The sequence below is a fragment of the Squalius cephalus genome (genome assembly GCF_949319135.1).
Source record: "Squalius cephalus genome assembly, chromosome: 25".
In the NCBI taxonomy this organism is placed as follows: domain Eukaryota; kingdom Metazoa; phylum Chordata; class Actinopteri; order Cypriniformes; family Leuciscidae; genus Squalius; species Squalius cephalus.
Window position 1 is genome coordinate 13387137 of NC_137146.1, and position 21348 is coordinate 13408484.

General features: G+C 35.1%; 2 protein-coding genes across 3 annotated transcripts in view; one reads left to right on the forward strand and one right to left on the reverse strand.

The window, feature by feature from the left end:
• Window positions 1–568: 568 nt before the first annotated feature.
• sec61g (SEC61 translocon subunit gamma) lies at window positions 569–2550 on the forward strand (the record flags this gene model as incomplete). Its single annotated transcript, XM_079862609.1, has 3 exons — window positions 569–700; window positions 1351–1456; window positions 2444–2550. The coding sequence occupies exons 2-3, from the start codon at window positions 1363–1365 to the stop codon at window positions 2548–2550; spliced, it is 201 nt and encodes a 66-aa protein (XP_079718735.1). The 5' UTR covers window positions 569–700; window positions 1351–1362.
• tpk1 (thiamin pyrophosphokinase 1) overlaps window positions 2441–21348 on the reverse strand; it is a 66799-nt gene continuing 47891 nt past the window's right edge. The window contains exon 9 of one of the 2 annotated variants that reach the window (XM_079862607.1): window positions 2441–3165. In XM_079862607.1, coding sequence (XP_079718733.1) covers window positions 3026–3165 — 140 coding nt within the window. In that variant the 3' untranslated portion in view covers window positions 2441–3025. The remainder of the gene's footprint in view (window positions 3166–21348) is intronic. The other variant, XM_079862608.1, reaches the window with a different exon arrangement.

The window sequence follows — 21348 nt, forward strand, 5'->3', positions numbered from 1 at the left end:
GTGTTATGACGTATTTCCAAGTGAAACGGAATATTGAACAGAGGGCAGGGTTTTATCTAGCGCTCCTCCTCTCAATCTCTCGCTCATAGCAGACTAACGGTTTGAGGGGAGTGGTTAAGCGTTTTCAAACCAAGCCGTCAAACCTACGTCATCAGAAAAAGACGCCATTCCAGACCGGAAGTAACTTTTCAGATTTTGATTAAAGATTACCATGGTAAATTTATTTTTTTAAATATATATTTACTTGCACGGATTAATTGTTCACCACAAGATTAGTAATATGCGCTAACAAAGTAAATAGGGAACATTTTGATTTCATGGGGACTTTAATAATGTATTAGTAAATGTAAAAAAAATATCACCAGCAATGAAAAATGTAAATTGTTTAGATAAACTGTTTGCAAATTCGCTTTATATATCAATCCTCTCACAGACAGACCGATGGCTATGACACAACTTCATCAATGCTTATCTAGCTCTACTGTAATGATGATGTGGACAAGTCTCTGCGATCTAAACTCCAGTCGCTAGATGGCAGTGAGAACGTCATTGTGCGCAAGAGTTGTGAGCCAGTGCGCATGCGTCGCTCTAGCGCTGCGTCAGTCTTTCCTCAGTTAAAACTACGTGGCGTAACGTACAGCGGAGTCAGTGTGTCACATCCAGCTGAACTACTGCTTTATCCTTTGATTTGTCAACACAGGTAAGTTTCTTTTTGTCTACCTTGCGTCTTTAGAAATCTATATTGGTATTAAGTAAAGAATTTAGCTTTAAAATAAGGATATAGTTATGGCTTTACTAAGGACGTGTCGGATGTGATCGTTGGGTTTCAGGGTAAACACTGTTTCCGATTGATCACATACGATCACTTTCTTAATCTGAGTATCAGAATGCTTCACTTTTTGTTGCGTATATTCTATTGTTTTTTTTTAAAGATCAATTTCAAAATTATTTAACGTTATAGCTGTTTTTAATCCCGAGGAAAGTCCGTAGCGTTCAGGCTAACAGTGCTAGCAAGTCAAGCCGTAAGGTTACATTAGTAACGTTAGTCATTTCGGTTATTAAAGACTTGTGGTTAGTTAACTACGTTAAGTTAAGGGTTTAACCACTGGTTCCCTATGAGAATATATTTTATTAACTAACTTTTCAGCTCATGTGATTCCTGTACTTGGGTTTCGGGGTGGAGTGTTCCTGGATCTACATATAGGATTAACTAAATGATGAAATCGATAAAAATAAATTCATGCGTCGTTAATTGTGTTAACACATGTGTGACTGATCTCTGTTCTCTGATGAGCACGTTAAGGTTTTGTCTTTCACAGATGTGAAATTAAAGCTCTGTTGTGATTTCAGCATCACTTCAGGATGGATCAGGTCATGCAGTTCGTGGAGCCCAGCAGGCAGTTCGTCAAGGACTCCATCAGGCTCGTCAAAAGATGCACAAAGCCAGATAGAAAAGGCATGTCCGGTCCATTATCTTTTAAAATGCAAAGATTTGATAAGCATAACAAAAATCTGGATAACTGATGCTAGAACTGATTTAAATATCTTACATTTAAAACTCGAAGGCCTGGTTTAACAGAAAGGGATTAGATTAAGACAGGATTAGGACTAAGTATATATATATATATTTATGTGCCTTAGGAAAAAACATTTCTGAAACATTTAAAAACATTACATTACTTTATCTTGAGACAAACAATGGCACTGATGTTTAAAAAAAAAAAAAAAAATCAGTATAATTTACTTTGAGTTAAGACATGCAAACATGCATTTAAGTCTGGAACTAGATTTAAGATCTGTGAAACCAGGCAAAATAAATTAAAGAGAAAAAAAATCAGAAAATGTAATTGGAAGCTTGTTTCTGCTACAGAATAATAATAAAAAAAAGGTAATTATGAAGTTCTTTTTTTTTTTTTACTCAATTCTGACTGAATTAATAAAAAAAAAATTATTTTATATATATATATATATATATATATATATATATATATATATATTAGGGCTGTCAAACGATTAATCGCATCCAAAATAAAAGTTTGTTTTTACATAATATGTGTGTGTATGGTGTATAATTATTTTCTATATATAAATACACACACGCATGTATATATTTAAGAAATATTTGCATGTATATACTGTGTATATATATTTATATTATATATAAATATTTTATATATAACACATTTTCTTAAATATATATGCATGTGTGTGTATTTATATATAGAAAATAATTATACTCCATACACACACATGTAAACAAACTTTTATTTTGGATGCAATTAATCGCGATTGACCATTTGATTTCAGAGATATTAAAATAACTTTGACTTAAGATTATATACAATGTTTCATTTGTATTTATTGGCTATTTAAAATTGAACTTTATTCTCTCTTTTTTTTAATTATGAAAAAATAGCTTAATTTTTTTCCCCTTGCTGTCTAGAATTCCAAAAGATTGCCATGGCAACAGCAATTGGATTTGCCATCATGGGCTTCATTGGATTCTTTGTCAAGCTCATCCACATCCCCATCAACAACATCATTGTGTAAGTAATCCACACACACACACACACACACACAAAAACACTATTACCAGTGTAATTCAGACTTTATTGCTATAATTGTGAAAAATTGTTGGTTACAAAAATCATTAAACTCCTAACATGTAATTTACTACAGAGCATTAAAGATAATGTGCAAATTGCCATTTGATCTGATGCTTTGTTACATTCAGCCTTTGATTTACTCAGTGATTAAAACAGGATTATTGTTGTTTCTCTTGTTAACAGTGGTGGTTGAACCAGCTGTGAAGCCAAACAGACCTGCGGCCGCCGGAAACGATGATGGACCGAATGCAAACATTTGTATAAATCATGCTTTTTGTGCATGTTAACATTTAAACATTTATATTTGGCTGTGTTAATAAATCAAAGGTTACACTACTCATTGTCTTCATTAATAAAAGGTTGTTGTCGGTGCTGAAAAAAGGCACTTTTTTTAAAGGCTTGGTGCTCCAGTGCTTTATTCACAGTCGTTTAATTCCCATGCTCCATAAAAGTGGCTTGTCCGTGGTGACCGTCACAGGTTTTCTGTCTTTTTTGGGGTCGTGATCCTCATAAGTGTTGGATGTGCTTACAAGCTGTCCAAAAGCCAATATCTGATTGTCTAAGAAGAGGAGACAAAGGGTAATAAGTACGTTATTACGCACATCCCAAATAGTCAAGGTCCTCACGTATTAAGGTGCAGGGAAGTGGAGAGGATAAGAAAAAAAATCTTTGTCTTCAAGTGTCCACCAAAAGCTGTGAATGTTCAAATCCGCCCACTGTGGTTTTAATTAAATCGCCCCCCTGAAACCCGCCCCGGGGTGCTTGTGAAAATGTTCTAATGAGAAGCGGGAGAAAACATGCCCTCGCTTAACCTGGTGGGAACGCCGCTGTTTTCTCAGTCTCTGGGTCTCTCATTCAGTTGAACTGCTCACTGGAAACCCCGAGCAGCAGCGGTGCTGTAATCTGGGTGCCAGACAGAGTTCAATGCCTCTCACTTCAATGGCCCCAGCCATCCAACAACAAAAGACTACATTTCTCTTGATCATTGAGCATTGCTATTTCTTTCAGTGAGACCTAGGTGCTACTCACAAAGGAGTTCTACCTGTTGGCTGGTGTGTGACCAAATTAAGATTTTCAGTAGTCCCTTAAAACATCAGACACACTGAAGTGGAACAGGGTTTATTATTGGGAGCGCCAGACTGGTTAAGGCTATGGTTTAGAAGTTTTCATGAAAATCATATCTCAGCTTCTGTCATTCATGCTGAATTCAGAAATGCAATGCATACTAGTATCTTTCTATGGCAGGAATAGTTATAGTATGCGGTTCTAAATTCAGCTTCAGTTTCATAGACCTTTCAAGAAGTTAAGTCTCTGCTGGTCCGAAAGTGAGATCACACTGACCCCCAGTGGCAAAACTGTTTTGCTTACATGAATATACAGTATTTACATTTTGATACAAAGACTGTGTAAAGAAACCTCCTTAAAAAAAAACAAAAAAACGTTTTTTCTCTCTAGGACATGCCATATGATCAAACCAAAACCCTTTCTTACATTATATTGTTAAACTTTACATTCGGACGCAGTTGATTCCATAGATTTGATAACCATGCCACTATAATAATAGATGCCACTGGCTTCAACCAGGATTAATGGGCAAAAAGAAATAGGCCTGTGTAAGTTATGATGCTCTGCAATAATGGAGGTTTAAATTAAATGTTAAAGAATAAAAAGTATCTTTTTTTGCCTTGGGAGTCAATATAAGTTACAATATTATTGTGAAAGACAACTTTATGTAGTCATTTTTAGTATACTTAGAGGCTCAAGTGTAGGCTATACACACACACTTAAGCCTGAGTATACAAAAGAGGACATAACATAAAATCAAAAATTCAGACCCAGAATCCTTTAATTGCCTATGCCGAAGAATACTTAATTCCACTGCATAGTAAATACGCATAAACAATCACATGAAAATGATATTTCCCCAAATATATTATCCGGTCGAGGCAAGAGACAACGAAGTAAACAAGACACTAGCTGACGCTGGATGAGCTGTTTTACTCCGAGGCAACTAAACAGACTTCAAAGTCTAAAGAAATATCACCGGACTTCAAAGGCAGCAGAAACAAGCAGAGACGACTGACTTTAGTCTGTCACAAGAGATGAACTATTTACAATGGGCTCCTCCAGTTAATCAAGATACACTGATAATTAAGTCAATTTTAAACACACAATAGCTGGAGAGATCTAAACATCGATAACCTTGACTGAACCTTGCAATTAACTTACCACCCCCGGTTGCTGCAGTTTAACAGAGGCACATTTAGTGAGTAAAGGAGAAATATTTTTCATCAGACGGTAAGACCTAAAGCGGTGTCTGGTGTCATCTTGCAGTTCATAATTTGACCAGTGGTGGCGACAAAGCACTTTGACGCGTCGCCTCTGCGTCCTTCATTTTCAGCAATAAATCTAAATGATGAAGACTTATATTATTGCAAATGCCATATATTATTTATTTTCTTTCACTTTTTTTTTTTTAATGTTTCACCAAATTCTTCAAAACATCAGTCTAAACACCTAAAAGGCATGCGAGATGCATTATTGTGGAGAGAAGAAACACAAATGATCACTAGTAGGCTAGCAGTGGTTTAATCTCACAAAATTAGACAAGATGTCAAATTTAATCATCAAATAAAAAAAAATAGATTTTTATATAATTAACTAAATAATTATAAGCTTATTTGCATTATAACAATTTACCTACTAATCCCAATTCTCTTAATTGAAATAAATGAATAAATAAATAATTTATAAAATAAAATGAAACAATAAGCTTTCATTACTGTAAATAATATATAAATAATATTAACACTATATACTATTTATATATTATATTTATACAGATACATAATCAAAATAAAATGTAATACAAATATATATATTTATTATATACCATACTATACCATGTGTTTGTGTGCTTATCTATATTGTCTGTATATATAGCCTGTTGTGGGACAACATACCTAAAATAAACAGCAAAATTCAAGTCAGTTCAGCAGTCTTTATCAAAGCAGCGGTTTAATGAGATCCCTGACCTCTCAATGTTTTCTTCATCAAAAGTATGCTGACGAGCCACAGTGTGATGAACGCAGTTGAACAGTGTGCTGTGGAGGTGTGTGTGGCAGCATCTGAGAAGGGGACAGATGGGCCTTGAGGCAGTGAGTGCACACAGACATGAGCAGAAACTCTCAGCCTCGAGTGAAACACTTAGCGCCAAATCACATTACAGCAGCTTCATTGAAACCTCTTCATGTAAACATACAGGAAAATAAACATAGATATGCATGCAGTGGCGGAGAGGCTGATGCGTACATGAATATTGATCTGCTTTCCTTCCAGTAATCGTAAATAATTCCTATTTCCCAAAACATCTGTCATGAATTTGGTTGAAATGTATCCATGTACATGATTTCTCCAAAATATCTTAAATTGGGTTCTGGGTGTTTTCTAGAATGTTTCCTTGCAGTTGCACTTTTTACACTAGCGTTCAAAAGTTTTAGGGTTGTTATAATAGTCTCTTATGCTCACCAGGCCTGCATTAATTTAATTAAAAGAAATACAGCAATATTGTGAAATATGATTACAATTTAAAATAACTCATTCCTATTTGAATATATTTTAAAATGTAATTTATCCCTGATATATTAAAGCTGAATTTTCAGCATCATTACTCCAGTCTTCAGTGTCACATGATCCTTCGGAAATCATTCTAATATGCTGATTTGCTGCTCAAGAAACATTTCTTCTTATTATCAATGTTGACATCTGTTGTGCTGCATAATATTTTTGTGGAAAATTTGATACTTTTGTTCAGGGGTTTTTAAATAGAAAGGGTTATATATAAAATATAAATATTTTCTAACAGCAGGCTATAAATGACTTTATTGTCTCTTTTGATCAATTTAATGCATCCTTGATGAATAAAAAACCTACCTTCTTCAATCTATAGAACTAATATATATATATATATATATATATATATATATATGGCTGTCAAACGATTAATTGCGATTAATCGCATCCAAAATAAAAGTTTGTGTTTACATAATATATGTGTGTGTATGGAGTATAATTATTTTCTATATATAAATACACACACATGCATATATATTTAAGAAAAATGTGTTATTTATATATAAAATATTTATATATAATATAAATTATATATAATATAAATATATATACACAGTATATACATGCAAATATTTCTTAAATATATACATGCATGTGTGTGTATTTATATATAGAAAATAATTATACACCGTACACACACATATATTATGTAAAAACAAACTTTTATTTTGGATGCGATTAATCGTTTGACAGCCCTAATATATATATATATAAATTGCTTTTTTATCATCCACAATGTGCAAGTTTGATCGGCTAGAAACGTAATATCACACCCCAACAAGCCACATAATTTAAAGTATCATTCATATCTGTCACACAAACTGTGCAGTGCAGGTTAAATTAGGTTTCCAATCTATCTTTAACCATAAGATTGAGCAGTAGCAGTGATAATAGCCTTAGCAAACACCACTAAGTCTTTAATAAAAAGTTTGCCATTTGCTATTGTGGCTTCTTTTGTCAAAGTAACCATGAGGGAGAACAAATGTTTGCATCCAACTGGATACCATTCCGCCTAACTAACATTAAGGTTTGTACAGTTAAGGCTTTAACACAAAGCTGATCCTCAGAGCATCCAGGAAACTTCATTAGCAATCTCCTCAGCTCGATTCTGATCGATATCTGATGCCGCGGCAGGAGCAGAAATTAACGTTGCTGTTATTGATAACAATGATGTTTGCATGCAGTAATTGCATTTCCAGAACCAATGTACTTTGCTTAAGTATCCAATATTTACAGAGCAAATTACACGGAGTCCCAGAGAGGAGCCGAGTCGAAAACATGCTATAGCCATAGGGCTGAGTCACAGTTGAGAATTTTGAAGCAAAAATTTGACTTTTATGCCCCAAAAACTCGTCTTGCTCTGTGCTTATCGTGTGAGGTGAGGTGTGCTGCTGTACGAGCCATCTGGTGGGCATTGATAGCGCTTCTATTAAATGTTTATGGCTTCATTGGAGGGAGGTTACAAGGCTGAGGCGACGACACAATGCTAATTCGACCTTCAGATGAGAGAGGCTCTGCTCTGCTTTCCCGTAGGAATATGACAGTTTGGACCCACGCAGTTACATCATTTTCTCCAAAACAGAGTTGCTGGAGTGGCGTCATAAAGAGCCTCAATTTAAAACAATAAAAGCTAGAAAATGCAACACAGCTCGAATTCATGCAGAGAAATGAAAATGTTTCAGTCTCGGAGTGAACCGCCGTCTGAAGAGCGCAGGCTGAGCCAAGGTTATACATTCAAGGAGTTTTAAAGTGAAAACACCTTATTGAACCTTGCAGACAATATGGAGTGAATTAGTCTATTTCGTCCATTAGTAAATGTAGATTTAAAGGCTATCATCCTGCACTCCGCTGTTCTTTAACGTGACTAATTGATTATGAGGAAAATGTCTTTATATGAGGAATAAATAACAAAAAGAAAAATCATTAGTTTGTCTTTTGCACTCTGGTGGAGGAAGCAAGACCTTTTGAGAAGATGGTACAGAAATTCCAGACATAAAAAATAACTGCAGAAACTGACATCAAGGTGAAGAAAAATTACACTGAACTAGATTTCTTAAGAAAATACTGAGGAGATGTAGGTGGTTCGCCAAGGCGTTTAGTTACAAACACTACCGTTCAAAAGTTTGTGGTCAGTACGTTTTATCTTTTCTTAATACTAGTGCAAAATGCCCGTGCAAAATCAGTTTTTGTGTGTGTTTTTAGTAATTGTTGGTTTGGTGCCCGTGAAAGAGACTGTGAACGCATTGAATTCATGGAGCAGGCTAGGTTACTACAAATGATGGCTGTGAATAAACTATAATATTCAGAAGTAAACAGTGTAGCTGACTGAGTGTTTATGTATACCACAACCTTCTAAGTGCTAGTGCAAAATGCCCGTGCAAAATCAGTTGTTGAGTGTGTTTTTAGTAATTGTTGGTTTGGTGTGTTTGAGTGCTCATAGTTACAATTACACAGCAAAAGTTCAGTGACATTTTTATTTGTGCATGGTAGAAAGCACACAGTGAACTCCGAGAAAACGCTATGCTTGAGGAAACAGTTTGTGAATAGCTACTATATCAAATGATGCCCGTGAAAAAGACTGTGAACACATTGAATAGGATATGTTTAGTTGGTGAATAGCATAGGCTACTATTACACAGTAGCGATAACTTTAAGCGCACCAGAATGAAATAAAATATTCAGAAGTAAACAGCATAGCTGACTTACAGATTCAGTTAACATCCACAAATGAATATGCGCGTCGATTCAGGGAGCAGTGCAAAGTGCCCGTGCAAAATCAGTTTTTGTGAGCTGATCGCCGTCAAAAAAGTTCAGGAGATATTTCTTAGTGATGGCTGATTTCAACAGTTTCAATATGATAGCATTTTGAAAAAAAAAGTGTCATGAATTTATTGCATTTTTGGGGAAAAACAATCCGTTTTTATAATAGATCTTTGAAAATCCAAATCTGGATTTACATTTTTTATGATATTATAATCTAAAGATGCTATGTGAAAGTTTGAAACAGAAAATAGTGGTTTTCATCTTGCCAGTTTCTTGGTAAAGAAAACACATTTTTACTCAAATTAATCAAAATGTATTTATCACGTTCTGGAACCAAACTATAATATTCAGAAGTAAACAGTGTAGCTGACAGAGTGTTTATGTCAGGATGTTTATTTTTAAACCACAACCTTCTTGGGGCTTCTTTGACTGATTAAAAATAAACATTAAAAATGTTTCTTTTTAAACCACAACCTTTTAAAAATGATATATTTAACGATATCTTTTGCATTTCTCATCCAAACAACGTCAAACTTGGCACTGCACTTACTCGTGCCCGTGGCGAGACACCTGTCGAGTTTGAAATCAATCGGACTAACGGTTCGAGAGATATGTGAATAACACACACACAGACACACACACACACACAGACAGACGGACACACAGACAGACAGACGTTCCTGTAATTTATAGATAGACTAGTGCAAAAAATGCCCGTGCAAAATCAGTTTTTGTGTGTGTTTTTAGTAATTGTTGGTTTGGTGTGTGCTCAGTGTTACAATTACACAGCAAAAGTTCAGTGACCTTTTTATTTATGCATGGTAAAAAGCACACAGTGAACTCCGAGAAAACGCTATGCTTGAGCAAACAGTTTGTGAATAGGCAACTACAAATGATGCCCGTGAAAGAGACTGTGAACGCATTGAATAGGATATGTTTAGTTGGTGAATAGCATAGGCTACTATTACACAGTGGCGATAACGTTAAGCGCACCAGAATGAAATATAATATTCAGAAGTAAACAGCATAGCTGACTTACAGATTCAGTTAACATCCACAAATGAATAAGCGCGTCGATTCAGGGAGCAGTGCAAAGTGCCCGTGCAAAATCAGTTTTTGTGAGCTGATCGCCGTCAAAAAAGTTCAGGAGATATTTCTTACGATGGCAATATGATCAAAAATAACTTTATATTGATTCAATGGATTAATTGCATTTTGAAAAAAAAAAAAGTTTTTATAATAAAAAATAATCCGTTTTTATAATAAATCTTTGAAAATCAAAATCTGGATTTGAATTTTTTATGTTATTATAACCTAAAGATGCTATGTGAAAGTTTGAAACAGAAAATAGTGGTTTTCACACATTTAGTGGTCATCTCACATTCGAGAGACATGTGAATAACACACAGACAGACAGACGTTTCTGTAATTTATACTGCCCTACAAAGCAAAAAGGCAGTAACTGCATTTTTGGTCAAAAATGAGTTATTATCATTTTCATGACATTCAAGGCATCCTTTGTTATGTGACAAAACATCTTATCTCAAATGTGTGTCGTTTTGGAGAAAAATGGTAATAGCTTTTGGAGAATCTGTAGTTACTGCCTTTTTCCTTGATATTGTGCCACGTTTTTGGTAAGTAATACTAAGCAAATTTACAAAGCAAGAATACAGTAACTGCAAAATAGGGGTAAAATATCAAATTAAATATGAGGATTGATATATACAAAGAATAAGCTAATATAAAGTAACAAAGCAGCCACATGTCCAATAATCTACCTACAACTACTTAGGCTGGATGACAGAATAACTTTAAAGTCATTTTTCTCAGTTCTGCACTCTGCGTAGTTACTGCCTTTTTGCTTTGTAGGGCAGTATAGATAGATGGATTTATCACGTTCTGGAACCAAACTATAATATTCAGAAGTAAACAGTGTAGTTGACTGAGTGTTTATTTTTAAACCACAACCTTCTTGGGGCTTCTTTGACCGATACAACTCTCTAATGTCAGAATGTTTATTTTTAAACCACAACCTTCTAAAAATGATATATTTAACGATATCTTTTGCATTTCTCATCCAAACAATGTCAAACTTGGCACTGCACTTACTCGTGCCCGTGGCGAGACACCTGTCGAGTTTGAAATCAATCGGACAAACGGTTCGAGAGATATGCGAGGAACAGACACACACACACACAGACAGACAGACAGACAGACAGACGTTTCTGTAATTTATAGATAGACTAGTGCAAAAAATGCCCGTGCAAAATCAGTTTTTGTGTGTGTTTTTAGTAATTGTTGGTTTGGTGTGTGCTCATTGTTACAATTACACAGCAAAAGTTCAGTGACATTTTTATTTGTGCATGGTAAAAAGCACACAGTGAACTCCGAGAAAACGCTATGCTTGAGCAAACAGTTTGTGAATAGGCTACTACAAATGATGCCCGTGAAAGAGACTGTGAACGCATTGAATAGGATATGTTTAGTTGGTGAATAGCATAGGCTACTATTACACAGTAGCGACAACGTTAAGCGCACCAGAATGAAATATAATATTCAGAAGTAAACAGCATAGCTGACTTACAGATTCAGTTTACATCCACAAATGAATAAGCGCCTCGATTCAGGGAGCAGTGCAAAGTGCCCGTGCAAAATCAGTTTTTGTGAGCTGATCGCCGTCAAAAAAGTTCAGGAGATATTTCTTAGTGATGGCTGATTTCAACAGTTTCAATATGATAGCATTTTGAAAAAAAAAGTGTCATGAATTTATTGCATTTTTGGGGAAAAACAATCCGTTTTTATAATAGATCTTTGAAAATCCAAATCTGGATTTAAATTTTTTATGATATTATAATCTAAAGATGCTATGTGAAAGTTTGAAACAGAAAATAGTGGTTTTCATCTTGCCACTTTCTTGGTAAAGAAAACACATTTTTACTCAAATTAATCAAAATGTATTTATCACGTTCTGGAACCAAACTATAATATTCAGAAGTAAACAGTGTAGCTGACAGAGTGTTTATGTCAGGATGTTTATTTTTAAGCCACAACCTTCTTGGGGCTTCTTTGACTGATTAAAAATAAACATTAAAAATGTTTCTTTTTAAACCACAACCTTTTAAAAATGATATATTTAACGATATCTTTTGCATTTCTCATCCAAACAACGTCAAACTTGGCACTGCACTTACTCGTGCCCGTGGCAAGACACCTGTCAAATTTGAAATCCATCGGACTAACGGTTCGAGAGATATGCGAATAACACACACACATACACAGACAGACGGATACACAGACAGACACACAGACAGACAGACGTTCCTGTAATTTATAGATAGATGTATTTATCACGTTCTGGAACCAAACTATAATATTCAGAAGTAAACAGTGTAGCTGACAGAGTGTTTATGTCAGAATGTTTATTTTTAAACCACAACCTTCTTGGGGCTTCTTTGACCGATACAACCCTCTAATGTCAGAATGTTTATTTTTAAACCACAACCTTTTAAAAATGATATATTTAACGATATCTTTTGCATTTCTCATCCAAACAACGTCAAACTTGGCACTGCACTTACTCGTGCCCGTGGCGAGACACCTGTCGAGTTTGAAATCAATCGGACTAACGGTTCGAGAGATATGCGAGGAACAGACACACACACAGACAGACAGACAGACAGACGTTTCTGTAATTTATAGATAGATAGATGTATTTATCACGTTCTGGAACCAAACTATAATATTCAGAAGTAAACAGTGTAGCTGACAGAGTGTTTATGTCAGGATGTTTATTTTTAAACCACAACCTTCTTGGGGCTTCTTTGACTGATTAAAAATAAACATTAAAAATGATTCTTTTTAAACCACAACCTTTTAAAAATGATATATTTAACGATATCTTTTGCATTTCTCATCCAAACAACGTCAAACTTGGCACTGCACTTACTCGTGCCCGTGGCAAGACACCTGTCAAATTTGAAATCCATCGGACTAACGGTTCGAGAGATATGCGAATAACACACACACAGACACACACACACACAGACAGACGGACACACAGACAGACACACAGACAGACAGACGTTCCTGTAATTTATAGATAGATGTATTTATCACGTTCTGGAACCAAACTATAATATTCAGAAGTAAACAGTGTAGCTGACAGAGTGTTTATGTCAGAATATTTATTTTTAAACCACAACCTTCTTGGGGCTTCTTTGACTGATTAAAAATAAACATTAAAAATGTTTATTTTTAAACCACAAGCTTTTAAAAATGATATATTTAACGATATCTTTAGCATTTCTCATCCAAACAACGTCAAACTTGGCACTGCACTTACTCGTGACGGTAGCGAGACACCTGTCAAGTTTGAAATCCATCGGACTAACGGTTCGAGAGATATGTGGTTAACAGACACACACACAGACAGACACACACAGACACACAGACAGACACACAGACAGACAGACAGACGTTTCTGTAATTTATAGATAGATAATTACAAATGCAAAGGCAAAGCTTAATTTTCAGCAGCCATTACTCCCGTTTTCGGTGTCACATGATCTTTCAGAAAATATGCAATAATATTATTATGCAATATGCAATAATAACATTACAATATTTTGGTGGAAACCGTGAAACACATTTGTCGGCCAAGTGCATCATAAAGGATGTCTTATTTTAGAAAAATAATTATTATAAAATTGACCGTTTTTCCCAGTGAAGTGTAAATTGCTGTAATTTCTTCATGTCTTTGTAATGTAGTGACCAGTTTACTGAAATGAAGCAGCCTTAATGACGTATGTGGCATTCGAAATGAGACACAGCTAGTGACCGAGGCATGAAATGGATGTGTTTTGGCTAATCCACCTCATTACTTCTAAGTGATGACGTCACATTGAAATGAAAAGAGATCCTGATTAACAGATGGGAATGTTCTGAACCTTTCCAAATCTAAAGCACTAAAGCAGCTCCTAGACTTGAGTATTTACTCTGGGATGTCAATGTCATTCAAAGCGCTTTTATGAAAGGAGGACTCCAGTGATTGTTTTAAATGTCTTGAACCGGATCAAAGAGGCTCTGTTCCGTTTCTTTAAACTCACAAAACCACTAACACCTCCAAAGCTTGCGCACACAGACGCGCAAACCGGCCCATATTTGTAATTTCAAAGGATTTTTCAGCCCCAGGCTCAGATTCCTCTACTGCCTTTTGACATCCATTTTTTTTTTTGATCCCGTCTAACAGCATCTCAGATGCCGTGTTTTTTTTTTTTCTCGTCTTTACACATTTCCCAACCCCTAAAAGCATCATTAAAATTCACAGCAACGAAGTTGTCTCTCACAGGGCTAAGGAGCACATTAGCGAAATGGGAAAAGACACTTCTGGGACTCCTACAAGCACGAGTCCCTCTGAAGTCATTCTTGCTGGGGATTCGCCCCTCTATCCATTTGACAGCTTAATATTAAAAAGCTCTGCCCGCTTCCCAGACGCTTTAACAATCAGAGTTATGGTGTGCTTAAAAACCTGCTGAGTCATGCTCACTTTACCTTAACAGTGAGCATAATGTGGGATTGCATTTAGCCCAGTTTGAATTACTGTCATTGCACTGCGAGAGCGTGAGAGAGAGTCTGCTCTTTCCTGATCTGAACAAAACCTGTCAGCCGATTTTTGATGGAATTGAAGCTCTATCCCTGCACGCTCACAGTCATTCTGATATGCAAATGAGAATGCAGAGCAGGACGCTTTGTCAGGCATTGTTCCATTAAGAGACCTGACATCTTTCAAGACCTCAAAAGAAGCTTTTTGTGCAGTGGGAAGACCATTTGTGTGGAAGTAATTGCATCTACGACACCTTCCCCCAGATTTGATGTGCCATAAAATAATGACATGTAATTTCGGTTAGTTTATTTTGTCAGTTATAACTAGTATTTGTCCTGTTTTGTCCTACACCCATGCAAGCTAATGGCATTGACCAAAATCTCTGAGCTACTTGGCCTAACCAACGGCATTGTATCGATTCCCCAATTTCATTTGTTTTTATCATTACCCTGGGCGGGAAGGTCAGGATTTCAGATCAAATGATTTATGACAGTTTTCTCTCTGCCTGAGCAGGTACTTTTCCCAATTTCCTTCCTGATTCAACAAAACAAATACGATTTTAACAGTGTTAAAATCACATTTAAACAAAACACATTTTAACAAAAACCAAAACAAAAACTAAAACATTTTTAGAAATAGAAAACTGAAGTAAATATTAAGTCGACTTAAGTTAAGAGAAACTAAATTTTCAATACATCCAAATTTAATAAAAATATAAACTTAAAAATGGCATTTTTATTTACATAATAAAATATAAATAGAATGAATAAATAAAAGACTAAATTAACTAAAAAAAAGACAATGACAGTGTGATACAAAATATACATTAAAAGAGCATAAAATAATAAACTATTATTCAGAAATAAATCACACACAAAGTAAAAAATTAAAAAATGTGAAACTTCACAACATTCTAAATAAACAAAATATCCCAGAAATAGATGTGTAAGTGAGCATGCATTTTTAAATATATTATGCAGATTGTGATTTCCAAAGAGTTTGGCATTGAGCTGTTTTTAATTAAAATCAAAAGGAAGGAGACTAATTACAAAACAATCCCCTTTCCTAGGTTTGACTTTGATCTGCACTCCATAAATTTTCATATATATTATGACAGTTTGATTAGCCTCTCCATGTGCAGCCTGGAGTGAAGTATATGGAGCAGTTTGATCATTTATTAGAAAATATTGAATTTCATTCTTACTTTTTTTACAGATGACCTGGAAAGTCAACCAGCTGTAGGGTGATTACGGCAAACCTGCTTTACCTCCAAAATCCTATAAACCCATCAGCATAATTTGATCCATGAAAACGTCTTTAATCGGCTTCTCAATTCCCAAAGTATGGGTTGTGTTTTAGGGAGCACAGACTATACTGAAAAGAGTCAGAGACAGACAGAAAGAGGCTCACCTCCGTCATGCCAGAAACAGAGATTACAACCAGCCTTTTATAACCACGACTCTAAAAGAAAACCTTCAAATGACCCTTTTAAAAACACTCTACGGCCTATACGTGTTCGCTCTGTCTCAACGGGACCTGTTGGTCAGATCGCACAATAAAGTATCAAAGGCCAACCTTGCTGTTATCTCCTCCCTCAGCTTTTCTCAGCAGACAAAACACTAAAATCAATGAAGTTGGGTTGTTTTGGCCTGTATTAACAAAAAAGGACTATTTTTAGAGGACACATCAGAGGATGAAGGCCAGAGAACGTAAAAGCACACTGCATTTTCTTGTCCATCGCAGGAGCAATAAAGTCCAAATTCAAGTGGTGACTAGTCATATAAACTAGTCTTTTATATTTTCTAAAGAAATTATTAATGGTGTTTGCCATTCAGGTTGGTTGCTTACTGGCCCAAGTCAAAAGTGTTCACACCCAAATGTCTGATACACAATGATGAAGTGACGTTTCACTCATAGTTACCGCAGGCAGAAAACAAAAGAATAGGAAGTATCATCAGCAAAACTGACTCAGCGATTTACTGCAGAGCGAGTACTGAACACAATCAAATATTAGTGTCACTGTCACTTGATGGTGGATCTGGTGAAGAAGCTGTCAGCGATCAATATATTGATTTAGAAAATGTTAGAAGTGATAGTTTTGAGAATATGTTTGAGATTGCGAATATGAGCCAGATGCTGAATGTACTGGGAAATGAGCTCTGACGAGGACAGTGATGATGGTATAAAACATCTGCTCAAACTGAACCCTTCCCAGCTCCAAAAGGTAACAAAATTCTTCTGTAATTGTTACTCTAATATAAGGAGAGTTTTATAATCGCGACAGGTAGAGATCCATTCGTATTAGATATAGATCCGGGTCGCTAAAGACCCGAATATGTAATAATGATTGGCAAAACATTCATGCATTTAAGGGTTAATTGGAGGTATCATTTGTAGTTCTAACATTTTAACCTCACTGAAAAAAACTATGAATCCCCTTAATCCGAAAAGTGTAATGTGCTCTATTGGTCAGCTGGACCAGTGTGTTGTGATTGGTCAACTGCTTTGAGCATGTTTCGGAAATGTCACTCCCCTTACCATAACTGAGTGTTTCAACACTCTACTAACGCAACTCAACCAGGCCCGCCCCCTGTTTTGTGTATGCTTTGGCGGGAATTATTTAAATGAGAAATATTGTGATGTGTACGTTCCCAGAAGGAAACTCAAGACTACAATCAGAGAAGAACTCCCTTTTGATTGGACTTTGTGTTTTGTAACTTTGCAGACCTTTTTAATGCTCAAACAGCAAGAAAGTTGAAAATGTAAAAAAGCATAACAGATCCTCTTTAAGTTACTTGTACAAATACAGCTGACTTGATAATGCATGATCAAGCACTTACATGGTAAATTTGCTGAAACCTGATTCAGACGATTGAGACTGATTAGACTACAGCTCTGCTTAGAATAGGCTACATCATGTATCAGTGTGTGTATCAGAGTATAACATCTCACACTCTCACCATGGAGATACTGCAAATCTCCAGTGCCACCTACAAAAACAGAGGTTTTTGTCTCGGTAAAATACCACCACAGCATGCCGTGAGAAAAGCTGCTCTTGTGTCCATCTGTGCGGAGAATATAAATCCTCTTTCGTAAATGGCCTTCGCTTCTATTTCCTCCCCAACACACTCTCATTTCATACGTGCGAGCTTGCACACATTCAGAGACGGCTCCCATGTGTCTCAATTTCCTCTTACATCTATACTAATGTTTCCAGCCATGCACCCCCTGTCTACACAGGAATGGCTAATGTTCGCATGGTTTTCCTCTCTGCGGTCAGTCCGTGATGCTGGTCGATCTGCCGGAGATGGAGTAGAGGTATCTGAGAGCCATTATTCCACACGAATGAGCTTCACAACTTCCAACCTACAATTTCCATGTTTTCTGCTCTAGAAGGGGTGACAGATGAACTGCTGTGCATAGCGACTCGAGCAGGGAGAGAATGGGCTTCTTGTCATGTACACAAAGGTTGTATTTGTGTAAATGCATGTGTGTAAGGCAGGGCTCAACAATTCTTTTTTTTTCTCTCACTGGCCCGGTCACAGATTTTTACCTGCCCACTACATAAAAGTATACATTTTATATTTAGCAACATATCTTGTGTGTCAGGGAAGAAAAAAAAAAAAAAAAAATTATATATATATATTTTTTTTTTTTTTTCTTTTCCCCATATATATTCCATTGACAGCATGATGCAAAATGGTCTTGTATTGCCTGAAGAGAATATAAAACAGCTAACTGTACATTGTGCCTTATTATACAGCTACTTACTAAATAAATGCTTATTGATAGTTGATTTTTTTTTATTAGTTACATTTTTTTTTATACTGCTGAAAGGCTACCTGGAGGGAATATAAACCAGCTGAATGCACATTATGTCACATTACACTGCAAATAAATAAATACATAAATATTGATTTGAGTTGATTTTTGTTAAAATACCAGATTATGTTATTATTATTTTATTATTTTATACTGCTAAAGGCTGCTTGAAGGGAATATAAATCAGCTGACTGCACATTGTTTTTTTATTACATGGCTACTAACTAACTAACTAACTAACTTAAAATAAATAACTTAAAAAATAATTTAATAAATATTTCAGTTGAAAATATTTATTTAAAATAACTAACCAACTAACTAAATTAAAATAGATAATTGAAAAAATAATAAAATAAATATTTCAGTTGAAAATATTTTTATTTAAAATAACTGAATAAATGCATATTTTAAAATTATTTTATTCTGCCTAAAAAAATAGTTGCAGAAAACAACCTGTTAATTAAAAAATACCACAATATATATATATATGTTCTAAATGTGAAAATAATTCAAAAAAGATTTAGAACTTAATTTATGTATTCTTTTTTTATACTTCTTCATTTATTATTCTTAGTCATAATGTGACTGTTTAATTTGAATTCTCTAGATCTTTACACCTGCATTAGATGTCAAATGTTGCAATGACCTCTTGGTAACTGATAATTAGCCATGCCTCCTGCTGAGGACTCCCTTCACTTCACTCAGACAATCTTTATTCTCTTCTTTGAGACACTGGGAGGCTGAGGGAAAAGCTAAAGAACAAAATAAAACGGAGAGAGAGAGAGAGAGAGAGAGAGAGAGAGAGAGAGAGAGAGAGAGAGAGAGAGAGAGAGAGAGAGAGAGAGAGAGAGAGAGAGAGAGAGAGAGAGAGAGAGAGAGAGAGAGAGAGAGAGAGAGAGAGAGAGAGAGAGAGAGAGAGAGAGAGAGAGAGAGAGAGAGAGAGAGAGAGAGAGAGAGAGTGAATAAAAGCAAAAAGGAGACAAGCTGTCCTTTCATCTACCTGCAGTGAAAAAAACCACTAAATAGATTCTGTCCTTCAGAGGTCTTTATGGTAATAACTGAAATCTGACAGCAAAGCTATAAATGCCCCGCTTTAACCACAGTAATCACAATAAATATTCACGTTGACCGATCTTCCGTAAAAACACCCTACGACAACTATTCTACGTCACCCTGCTGAGAGGTTCATGGTAATTTAACTTACGATCGATTCAATCATTCCAGATCTGTCATATGGTCAAAACACAGAGCAAAACTGAATATTACGGTATGTTATAAAACTGTGACCCACCTTCAAGGCCTTCATAACTAACAGAGACAATCACTACAAATATAGGAGTTATATAATAAAAGAATGTCTCTGGATTTCCTGTTGGGAAAGTAATAACATCATCCACGATAGGACTGGATACAAGAAAGAGAGTCATATTACTTTCACTAGAAACAGCTAGTGGCATTAGATTTCAAATGGTTGAAATGTCAAGCTTTTGCCCATCCGCTCTAAATGACATAAACTCACACTGAGGCGTTCTGAGAAGAACAGTGTGACGTCCTTTAAAGATTCACACGAACAGAAGGAAATCTGTCCCCAACCCTTCATTTTCTGCTTCCACTACCAGTTTTCATCCTCCCTCAACAAAGAAACACAAATACAACCCAACAATGTCAACGGCTGTAAATGTTTCTTTTTTTTATTATTATTAAAACTACATATTAAACATGTTTGGGGTCAGTAAGTTTTCAGTAAGATTTTAAAAGGTTGCTGTTGTTACTTTACACTCCAGTCAAAAGTTTTGGATCGGTGATTTTTAATGTTTTTAAATGTCCAAGTCTCTTCTGCTCACCAAGGCTGCATTTATTTGATAAAAATAAATAAAACAGTAATATTGTTAAATATTATGACAATTTAAAATAACTTATCTATTTTAATCTATTTTAAAATGTAATTTATTCCTGTGATCAAAGCTGAATTTTCAGCATCAGTCTTCAGTGTCACATGAAATCATTCTAATATGCGGATTTGATGCTCAAAAAACGTTGAAAACAGTTGTGTACAATTTTTTTCAGGATTCTTTGATGAATAGAAAGAACAGCATTTATTTGAAATACAATCTTGTGTAACATTATAAATGTCTTTGCTGTAACTTTTGATCAATTTAATTCATCCTTGATGAATAAAAGTATTGATTTCTTTCCCCAAAAAATACAATTTTACATTCTTACTGACCCCAAACCCCTGAACGGTAGTGTTTAATGTTACAAAAGCTTTCTATTACAGATAAATGATGTTCTTTTGAACTTTCTATTTATCAAAGAATCCTGAAAAAAAAAAAAAAGTTTTCAACATTAATAATAATGAGAAATGTTTCATGAGCATCAAATAATCATATTAGAATGATTTCTGAAGAATCATGTGACACTGAAAACTGGAGTAATGATGAAAATTCAGCTTGGATCACAGGAATAAATTACACTATATATTCACATAGAAAACAGCTGTTTTAAATTGAAATAATATTTCACAATATTATTATTATTATTATTTTTTTATCAAATAAATGCAGCCTTGGTGTGTAGAAGAGACTTCTTTTAAAAACATTAAAAATCCTACCGATCCAAAACTTTTGACTGGTAGTGTAGCTTAGCAAGTTACAGTTTTAAAGTAACTTCCCAACATTTTATTTTCAGTATAACATGCAGTTAAAAATGATATTCAACAAGTCAAGTCAAGTCAATTCATCCTCATTTATATAGCGCTTTTAACAATGTAGATTGTTTCAAAGCAGCTTTACAGAGATAAACGTATAATTTAAGGTAACAGAGATTGTTTTGGCTTTATAGCGGTTCTTTAATAAAGTTATTTTCCAGCTAAAGTTAGTTTTGATTGATTCGCCTCCGTCACAACGATCATTTGTTATTAAA